At 34.6% G+C, this 11507-nt stretch overlaps 2 protein-coding genes across 2 annotated transcripts; both read left to right on the top strand.

Moving 5' to 3' along the window:
• Positions 1–551: 551 nt before the first annotated feature.
• On the top strand, positions 552–2883 carry LOC127263142 (uncharacterized). Its single transcript, XM_051292121.1, has 4 exons — positions 552–691; positions 1473–1579; positions 1903–2139; positions 2235–2883. The coding sequence occupies exons 1-3, from the start codon at positions 619–621 to the stop codon at positions 2056–2058; spliced, it is 336 nt and encodes a 111-aa protein (XP_051148078.1). The 5' UTR covers positions 552–618; the 3' UTR covers positions 2059–2139; positions 2235–2883.
• Positions 2884–6525: 3642 nt separating this feature from the next.
• LOC127262747 (zinc finger protein CONSTANS-LIKE 16) lies at positions 6526–8090 on the top strand. The gene is made up of 2 exons (XM_051291552.1): positions 6526–7524; positions 7692–8090. Exons 1-2 carry the CDS (start codon positions 6664–6666, stop codon positions 7911–7913), a joined length of 1083 nt encoding a protein of 360 aa, XP_051147509.1. The 5' UTR covers positions 6526–6663; the 3' UTR covers positions 7914–8090.
• Positions 8091–11507: the final 3417 nt, after the last annotated feature.

An 11507-nucleotide genomic window follows, 5' to 3' on the forward strand; every position in this document is an offset into this window, starting at 1 on the left:
ACTTTCTAACTTGACGGACGGAATATAATGTTACTTAATATGTTATCTTTGCATTATATTAACACAATAGTATGTTTCTTTAACTATCAAACTCCAATATTTTATTATTTAGACTCTACGTTTTCTGAAAAAAAAAAATTTTTTCTCACAAAATATCACATCATACATTATTTTAATACCACATTCAAACTGAATTTTTCTAAACTAAATCAAAAGAAATAGTGTATATTTATATTCAAAATGGTGTCAGCAATATGATGAATTTTTTTTTTTTTTTCAATACACAGATAGTCACCGTGTTTGAATAAATGATTTCTCATTTCTATTTTTATTTTTCTATATTATATCTATATATATAGAGAGAGAAATAGAAAAAAAGATGAGAAATCTGGGGTTTGTTTGGTTGACACTCTATTTCAATTTTTCCACTGTTCAATATTGTTTCCGCATAAAATCCTGCCAAGGTCAAATGATATTTATTGTGCACTCAATCGCCAAAGTCCGTAAACCCTACAGTGCGCTATCTCTTCAGCTGCAGTCTGTACGTTTACAGTTTGTTGTAATTTTCTATTTTCCATAGATGTCTTCTCTCCTTGGTTACAAAACCCACCGTTTCCCATGGATTCCCCACCAAATCACGAAGGAAAAGATGGTGAAGGGCGGACCGGCGATCTGGAGCCCAGTGCTGCGGGTAAGCCTCTCATTTTCTTTTTCAAGCTTTCCTAAACATCTTCATTTGCTTCCCTCTGGCTTTATACTTCTCCCGTCATGTTCTTCCCCAATTTTTTGGCGGGTGAGAAATTACCCATCAAACTGATTGATTTTTTTTTTCATCGAAAATTTTTAGTATTGTTGAGAAAGGTTAAGCTTCTGTTTTTTTTCTGTCCTAAACGTCTTCCCTTCTTTCCTATTGCTTTATCCTTCCTACATCGTGTTCTTCGCCCAATTTTTCAGACGGATGAGAAATTAAAAATTGAAAGCATCATTTTTTTCATAGGACTTCGATTTTACTCACAAAAAAAAAATTGTTCCGATTTTTTCGACATTGTTGTCCTTTACGGTAGACTTTTTGGTGTTTAGATGTGTAAATTTTGTTACTGCTAGTGATTTCTAATAAGAATTCTCCTGGATATTTTTATATTGTGTCAATCTGTTATTATTTTCATATAACATGTTTGAAGATGTATGATATGAATGATATATTTTCCAATTGTTGCTTAAGAATCATTGAAACTCATGATAGAGTTTAATAACATTGTAATGGATTTTTTAAAAACTCACTTTAAATTGTTGCTTACCACTTAAATTTCATTTTTTTATATTAATTTGGTGATGCTTTGTTCTCAGACTGTGTGTATCCTTTTTGTTTTTTTTTTTTTCTTTTTTTTTCTCCTTACTTAGCATGTTCTAGAAAAGTTCACAATTACTATTTCAAGCACCTAAATTTCATTAAGAATCTTGTATGAATGTAGGTAAATTTCACAACAGTCCTACTGCTCTGGACATTCGGCACGTAAAGGACGCACAAAGTTCGACGGGTAGTTCCTACCCTACACCATCCAAAAAGCGCCAACGTAAAGTAATGCCTTCACATAAACACTCTTGACTGATATTGGAAACAAATTTTAATGCGATTATAAATAGTAAATTTCCATTAAATTATATGGCACTATAATCTCGGTGTGGGTGCATTGCATACCAATCTTGAATGGTAATCTATTGTAGTACATTGGTGCTTGCGCATTGATTTTGTTGGCTCAATGCGAAAAGCACTTCATCGACTCATATCGTAATCATTAAATGTCTCGCCGTAGAGAATCAACCAAGTGTAGGGCCGACAATGCACGATGGACAGAGGAGTTTGAGGTTATACTAGTGTTGATCTTCTACTCACTCTTTCAGGTTGGGCACCTAGTCGGTAAGGATTTCACAAAGGCTGCTTGGGGGCAAATCGCCCACGAGTTTGCCCAAGAAACATGCCAACCTTATCAACTATATCAACTCCAGGGTAAGTACATCCGTCTACGAGAAGTCTACCGCCTCGTAACTGAGCTATGAAATAAGCAAACTGGGTTAGGTTGGGATGCTGAACAGGGGGTTGTTACTGGTGATCCGATGCTTTTGGAGGAATGGAAAAAGGTAAGATCTCAACTACATAATAATTTCAATGAGATAATTTACTTTAAGGTGTATTCTTATTTTTATTAACTATGTTGTGCTCCTCTTCTTTGTAGCAACATCCGAAGCATGCCAATTTGTTAACGCATGGCTTCTCTTTCTACAATCAATGTGATGAACTGTGGTGAAGGTACATTGCTACTGGAAATAGTTATAGCTCATTGGGTGCGTTCGCAAGAAGGCAAGCTCATCAGACCACATATGTTCGTATGGCCACCAAAAATTTGGACAACACATCGGAAGGTGGTGATGAAGAGGGGATGAGTATTGATGGGGCGACAATTGAAACATCTCCACCAGGGAGTCCCCCGAGGGTGAATTTTCTCATCCACATCCCCTACGTCGAGGAGGATGAGGTACAAATGAAGAGATAACGTCTGTGGTTCGAGAGACTCTGCGGGAGGGTTTTGAGATGTTCTGCAGTGGATGTAGTAAACGTGAGGAAGCTCAGGATGACACTCTCCACCGCTGCATTGCCGTATTGAACTCTATTTCGGGTCTCTCTGTGCGGAATATCTATACTGCACATAGAAGCCTAGTCCCACCCGACATGAATGATTCTTGTCCTTTAGTCGTGAGATGCAAGAAGAGTGGGTCCGATAACTAGACGTACCGTAGCCTTGGACTTATTGCGAATGCCCTACCCGTTTCTTATTATTGCTACGATGCTAGTTCAATAGTTTATGTCTTTTATTTCTAGCTAGTATACGGGTCTATCGGCGAGTTCGTTTGTATGGTAGAACTCGTGTTTGTGCCGCCACTATTACGTTTTTCACTTATTGTTGTCAAATAAAGACGAATCTCACGTGATTTTGTCTCGAACTTAGGGTTTTTTTTTTTTTACCTATCATTTGATTGATTGTATTGATTGGTATAGCAGAGATATTATTGTTTTATTGTGATTCAAATAAGATATGATCTTGTCATATTTAGTATTGTGCTAACGTATCTTAACTTGTTGTCAAACTAGAATGTCCCACAGTCGTGCACGATTGAGGAGCTTCTTGCGCAACACCAAGAGCAACGGGAGATGGACGAAGAAGATGGTGCAGCACTTTTTACAATGGGGGCGACCACAACATTACGTTTAACTTCATTCATAAGACCTATGCCATGCTACAATTTGTTGCTATTAGGGCAGGACTTTGTTAACGACCTGCTCAACGGTCATCCGGTGAGAATAAAAAATCTCCTAAATGTAAGTAAGTCTACTTTCACCAATCTCACTGAAATGGTAGCACCCCATTTATTTTATGAAAGCCCGGATCAACGGCTTACCCCATACGAGTTAATTGCAATATTTTTGTATGCGGTCGGCTATTTGACGCGGATGTGAGTCACTGCAGAGCGCTTCCAACATTCAACAGAAACAATGTTTTGCCATGTGGATATGGTTGGACGTGCCGTAATCCAGATTGGAGTACATTTTATTCGTCCAGGCAATCCCACTCATATGCATTCGAAGACTACATCATTAACGAAATTTTACCCCTACTTCAAGGTTTTTTCTTGCTCTTATACGCTTGTAAGACATTTTTTAATTGTTATGTCCTAAATTACTAGTCGCCCCATAATGCAGGATTGTGTTGGTGCGATCAACGGCACCCTCATTGATGCATGTGTTCCTGCCTCGGAACAACCCCGCTTTCGAGGGCGAAAAGGTGACCCAATGCAAAATTGTACGGCAGTTGTTGATTTTGATCTTCATTTTGTGTATGTGCTTGTTGGGTTCGAAGGGAGCGCGCATGATGCGAGGGTTCTCGCCTATGCTATCAATGTGTTACAAGATTTTCCCTTTCCTCCACTAGGTTGTGAAATTGCAGTCATTATTTTAGGATATGAAATTTTGATCAGTGTACGACTTATTTACTTATATTGCAGTTCTCATCTTTCAGGAAAGTACCACCTTGCTGATTCAGGGTACCGTAATGCACCTAAATTTTTTACCCCCTACCGACAACATAGGTACCATTTGCAAAGCTACTGGGGGGTCGGCGGTAGTTCAACAGGACCGCAAGAGCTCTTTAATTATTGCCATGCATAGTTAAGGAATATTGTCGAGCGAGCCTTTGGTTGCCGCCGATTTGCAATCTTGCGTGGACCTATGCTTAATTACATTTTCCGAGGCAAGTTCAGCTAGTTTTTTCATGTGCAACCATTCACAATATCATATTGCCCTACAATGAATATATAGATGAGGTGTACGTGCTTGAGGAGGATCTTGTTATGGAAGGTAATTCTGAATCTTCGAATGTTCATAATCTTCCTACTCCTCGTCCGAATGGAGAGGACATTGAAGCTCACTCGGAATTTAGAGATACGATGGCACACAATATGTGGGAGAGACGTGATATGGATTGATGTCGGGAGGTACTGTTTGGAGTGCATCTATATATGTATTTTTGGTTGCTTGATGTTTTTAATTTCAGCGTGTGTATCATATGTTGTAGTATTTGACTCTCGAAATTATTTTGTATGAACAATATTAGCAGCTAAGTACATTTTGTGCTCGATCTAATTTCATCTTATGTACAATGGGTACCATCTTATTGTAAAATTATTTTATAAATGTAAAAATTAATCTATATAGATATTGTGTAAATTGATAATTGCATTTGTAGAAATAAATAATATTCTATTCCTTAAAAAATCGTAAAAAGGTATAATATTATATTTATAAAAATGCAACCAAAATTTTTGGATACATCCGGTTGAAAAGATAAAATTCATTTCGTTTGAATAGAATTTTTTTACAGTCACAATATTTAAATATGTATATATATTATATAAAAAATAAAAATTCATCTCTAGAGAATAATAAATTTTATTATTATAATTAAATTTATTTATTATTTTTTATTCAAAATATCACATCAATCAATACATTTTACTTTAACTAATTAATTATCAATCATCACAACATTATTATTATAAAAACCAACTTATAACAACACCAACTCAAACATCTCAATTCAAAAAAATTGAAATCCAACCCAAAAATTCAACCCAACTCGAATTTCAACTTGCAACCAAACCCACCCTGATTTTTGTGATAATTTCTTTTTTTTTTTTTTTTTTTTTTTTTTTCCTGCTATTCAATTTTCGTAATTACCTCTAAACATATAATATTTGGTCTAATAAAACATCATATCCAAATGATTGTTTAAACCCAAAACTAAAAGAAAAATTAAAAAATGACTAACAATATTTACCTGGAATTATTCAATACATTGGCTCCTGCTAATTTATTCATTTTTATCTTTATTTATTATACTCCATTTGTGCCTTAATGTATTTATCTGTTTATTTTTTACACGAAATTTTAGGAATATTAGTATAATATTGAGATGTAATAGAAATAAAATAAAAAAAAAAGGACTAAACTAGCTATGATAAAAGTACTGTTATGTAGTTAATACAGTTACTGAATAAAGAAATGAATATTTTGTTATGTGATTGATCAAAATAGAAAAAATGAATAGATTGTTAAAACAGAGGGACTAGTATTTTTCAACCGAATTATTTCATTTACCAAACAAATCCATTTTGATTTGTATGTTGAAATATTATTTATTTTGTTTATTATTTTATTGTTTATTTTTATCCGTTTTAGACTATGCACATGACTTTATGATTTATGAACAATAATAATAATCTCTTCGTCCTATAACTATGTATTTGTTTGCTTTTTGCACGGGGTTTTAAAAATATTCGTACTATATTGGAATGTAGTAGGAATAAGGTAGAAATGACTAAAATAATCTTATTAGTATTGTGTGATATAAAGGTAATGACATTTGTGTAATATATTGTAATTTGTAAAAGTATTTGTAATATTAGATAAATACTATTACTAAACCAACAAATAGATATTTTGTAATAGAATAAACTAAAATGAAAAAATGGATAGGTTGATACGGTGGAGCGAGTATTATTGTCACAAATTTTTCCAAATTGTAACATTCTACTTCTACTGAACTACATACTAGAGTATCATTTAATTGTTTAGATTCTATTCTCTATACAATTAAACGAACCCTTAATGAATAAAGCAAGCCGCCTAGCTGTCTCAAACTCGAGCCATCATTATTCATGTCAGTTTCTCTCACATTCTTGCAAAGGGAATGACCCCACCCCCACCCCCACCCCACCCTGCCAGAGGAATCCCTAATTACGACCCTCAGCCAATCACGGCATGCTCTTCAAGATCATCCATGGCGTCTCGCCCAATCAGATCACAGATTAGAACTCTTCCATGGCGTCTCGTCCAATCAGATCATAGATTAGAACTCTTTCATGGCCCACACTGCAAAACCCTAAATAGCGACGGGAAAGCTCAATTCTTTCTAGTGTGGTGCGGGGGACATAGCATTATTAATTAATCAACTTTTGCTCTCTCTAATTTTATTTCATTTCAACCAACTTGGACTGTTTCTTTCTTCTCTTTCAAATTCTCTCGGACACCACTCGCCGGCGGCGGCGGCCATGGATGTCCCGGAAAGCAGCATGGTGGCGGACGCCGGCGCCGTCGGCGGCCGGACGGCGCGGCCCTGCGACAACTGCTTGCTGAAGAGGGCGCGGTGGTTCTGCGCGGCGGACGACGCCTTCCTCTGCCAGGCATGCGACAGGTCCGTACACTCGGCGAACCAGCTCGCCGGCCGGCACCACCGCGTGCGGCTGTCGACGGCGTCGTTTAAGGTCTGCGGCGGAGACTCCGGCGGCGGCTCGTCATGGCACCGAGGGTTTTCTAAGAAGGCCAGGACCCAGCGGCGGCCGGCCTCCAAGTTCCCGCCGCCGCCGTCGTTTGACTACCAAGCAATCCCGCTGGTGCCGGAGATCAACGCGGAGGAGTTCCTCCCGGAGGAGAAAGATGACCACCTCCTCCACCGGGTTCCCGATTGGGATCTCCATGTCGACCCTTTCTTTGACCCGCCGGAGATCGGCAATCTGGCGGAGCTATTGGGTGGTAGCGACAGATTTGGGGATTTATTAGCAAGTGACAATGGTGAGAAGGGTTTCGATGCAAAGAGGGTTAAGGTCGAGGACGACAATGAAGAAGTAGGCGCCCCCAGCCCTTTCGAAATTCCAAAGCTCGACGAAATAGATGAGCTAAGTTGGGAATTCGACTATAATGCATGTTCGGAGGAGGCGGAGAAAAAGATAATCGCCATTGAGGAGGAGGAGGAGACTAATATAGACAAAGAAAATAATGATCATAATGGGTCGCAAGTTAAAACAAGAATGCTTTTGAGGCTCAATTACGAACAAGTTATCGATGCTTGGGCGAGCCAAGGTTGTCCGTGGGAGAACGGTGTACGCCCTCATTTCGACCTCGACGCCTTCATGGTACGTAGCCCGATCAATCAATAGGTTTCTTAAAACTATACTGTTAAAATAGATTTGTGGGATTCTTGTCTTATATAGAAGATAAATATGTATACGTATTCTTATGATTGAAACACAGAATTTCAGTTTCATATTCAATTTTTTCGGATTATATTTACTACTTTCAGGTGGAATGTATGGGAGGAGATTGTTATAAGGGTAAGAGAAATGATGGACAAAGCGAAAGAGAGGCGAGGGTGCTAAGGTATCGAGAAAAGAAGAGGATGAGACTCTTCTCAAAGAAGATTAGGTACCAAGTTAGGAAATTAAACGCGGAGAAAAGACCGCGGATGAAAGGACGCTTTGTAAAGAGGACTAATTCTTTCTCTAATCACCTACACAACCAATAAATTTTATTAATTTATAATTAATAAACCATGTAATGTAGTAGGTATGACGATAATGCATATATATATATATATATAGCATTCGAACTACATGTAGCTAGTTCGCCGTGGTGAACTATTATGATTACTATGTAATTATAAATGTATTTGTGTTTAATGAAGATGGTTATTGTTTGTTTTTTTGGTATGTGTTCTTCAGAGAGAGTAGAGAGATCTGAAAGATAAAATGTATTTTGTAAGAAAGTGGATTAATACTCCATTACGATGGTATTTGATCGTGTGACAGAACAACATTCAAAGTGCAAAATAAGCCACAAAAATTTTTGCAGATATATATGTATGATTATAGTATTTTTTAAATTCAATATAGTGTTAACAAAACATCGTATAATAACTAACAAAATATGATATAAAAATATGCAATACATTATTTATATTAATATAATACCAATATAACAAAACTTCTCGAAACATAGTTTCAACATAGTAACATTTCTCTCTCAATATATATATATATATATATACAGGGACGGAACTACACTGGATTTGGGGGGTCAATTGACCCCAAGCCAATTTTTTTATAATTTTTTTGGTATTAAAAATATTAATTTTTATATATTTATATACAATTTGCCCCTCTAAAACTATCTAAATTCATATATAATTCTGTCATTATTATTTATTTAAATTTATTAGTTAAATATTAAATAAATTATAACATTTTGCCCCCTCGAGATTTAGGTGCTAGTTTCGTCACTATATATATATATATATATTAAATATTAACTAATTTAGTATATGAATGTTGGACTGACATTTTTTTTTTTTTTTTTTTTTGATGTTATTGAGGTAAACGAGTAAATATACAAAATTATTTCATGATCAAGCAAACAAACATTGTTACAATTAAAAAAAAAAAAAATAGCATTGCTACTATTAAGTAATTGTTGGCATTTGTTTTGTTTTGTTTTGATGTCACATGTATTCTCATTCCGGTATGATTTAAATGTCTGGATAGTTATGAATAGGATTCTTAGACGACTTGTCTATCTGGGCAATAAAGTCAAAGATTTTGATAATTTCAAATTTGATGATGTGATCATATGTAACGTTATTGTGTTATGATCTAATTGATATATTTTGAATAAAAATGTGTATTTTTAAATTTGTTAAGATGTTAATGGATAGGGTTTTGAAGGAAATTTGAAAAGATTTGGCGACATATATGATACCCACTAAATGAAGGAATGATTTGAGAGTTTTGTAGTGAATTTTTCTTCCATGCTTTGAGAGAGAATAGCCTATTTTTGGAGTGAAAACCTCTTCTTTCTTTGACAGAAATCTGAGTGAGAAACCCATGCATTGATAGTGATAATCCTTTAAAATCTTTTAGGTTATTTTAGAACATGATTTTATTGGATAAAAGTTTCATAAGTTAATAAAGTTCTTCTACAAAATGTTTGGTAAATTTTAACGATGATCGTTTGGTCTTGTCCACGGCTAGAGGAGATCAGTAAGGAGGAGAAGGAAGATAATCATTGAATTGTCCAAGAATAGAACAGATACCTTGACTTCGAGGCCTTGTTATTGTGCCTTAAAGGAGTACATCGACGCTGCAATGGGTAATTCGTGTATTACGTTGCATAGTTGTTGGTGTTCATGTTGCTATTAATTGGAGATTATTACGCTTGTAGTTTTCTCAAATCCTATTCTTGATTATAGCGGAATGACCTGTGTTGGAACCTTTCAAGCGTAGGTCATATTGGTGGACGAACTAACTAAATAAATTTTGTGTTGATTTTGTTTTAAAAATTATGACCTATGTTTCACTGTTGAACATCGGTCATCCAAAAAACACATGGAAGATTGATCCGAGCTCACATTTATCATTTTCGTTTGATTTAATTCCACTGCATGCAAATATTTTATTATTTCTCAGATCTACTTTAGTTAATTCTGGCGTTAATATTTTTTTGGACCGTCAATTGTATCAGATCCAACTTTTCAAAATACTCCCGAATAGAGGTTATATATGATGTTAAAGGATGAAAATCTATTACTTAACCTCCACTATTACAAGGAGCAAATTACTCATATTGGAAGATGAAAATAAAAGTACTTATCATGTCAATCAAAGAAAAGCTTAAATGTGCTAATGAATATTTGTGCTCACCTTCCATTCAAAACATTGAAATCGTTGCTTAAGGTTATGTTCCAAAAAAAGGCATTCCAAAATCAAAAGCTTAATATAGTTACGAGGAATAAGTGCAACATCAATTATCAATATTTGGATCAATAACATTGATTGCTAGCAGTCGTCATGTTGCAATAATCATATATGGACAATAAGTAATGTCAAACAGTAATCAATCTTTGAACTGATTCACTATTCACATAAGTTAAATTCATATAATCATCTCATACATATTATCGCAGATGTATATTTCATTCTGTCAATTACCAACTTTCTTTGGGCCGAAGAATAATCACATGAATTAAAATACACATAAACACTTACGTTATCAAGTAAAAATCTCATCTAATAGAGATTACTTTGGCAACTTTAAATACTTGATTTTCACCGTCAAAACGCAGAAAACATTATTAATGAATTTATAATTTTTTTAAAATAAATTATAATCAGAATCACGTTCAATGTATACAAGTCTGATTCCATAAAAAATAAAGAATGCTTATTAGCAACTGAATATACATGTCTATAAGCTACTGAATACTCTGTATATGAATTTATAAAATAAATTAGTAATCTTATCACAAGTTATCGAGCAACATCAGCAATTGTCTTTGGACAAATTACAGACTCGTTAGTGATAAACTTGTTTTACAATTAAATGTTTGACAATAAAGTAGTGTATCAAACAACATTTTATCTTTGGACAGATCTATTATTCACACACAAATAACCAAATTATCATCACCACATTCAATGTCACTAAACATGCACGTAACTACTTAATCGCTTACTTGTCTTCAGGTAAATCAGCATCTTTATAAATTACATACCTTTCTAATATATAAAATAAATTGATCTACACAGTAGGGGATGCTTTGGCAACGTAACTGTGTCAATCAATTCATAAAATATATTATATTATTTATTGCTAATTAAATTCACCTTAAAGAAACTGACATGTATGTCATATTGGATAAAAGTTATAACAACATCAATTAATTTATGGACTTATTAAAATAATCAAGTAGTCCAAAAAAATACTAAATGCAGCGGAATTACACCGGAAAAAATATGACACTCAAATAGACTATAAATTAATACACCAAATAATTATAGTCGAATTTGCACAAATGCGTACTGTGGAAAACACATGTGTTGTAACCCATAATTAATTGGAAATTAAAATAGTTCATAATGAATCCGATTTTATAAAATCAGCACTAATGTATAAATAAATAAATTATGCACGTATTAAATTTAATTGCAAATACAGTAACATTCGCACATTAATTAATAAATTATGCAATCATCTAATCGAATGCATATATATAAATTGAACGTCAATCTCGACCCAAACAATTGATTAAATAAATAAATTAATCTAATCATAATGTCAAAATTGG

This window comes from Andrographis paniculata, unplaced genomic scaffold (genome assembly GCF_009805555.1).
Source record: "Andrographis paniculata isolate CXL003 unplaced genomic scaffold, ASM980555v1 Contig66END, whole genome shotgun sequence".
NCBI classification, from domain to species: Eukaryota; Viridiplantae; Streptophyta; class Magnoliopsida; order Lamiales; family Acanthaceae; genus Andrographis; species Andrographis paniculata.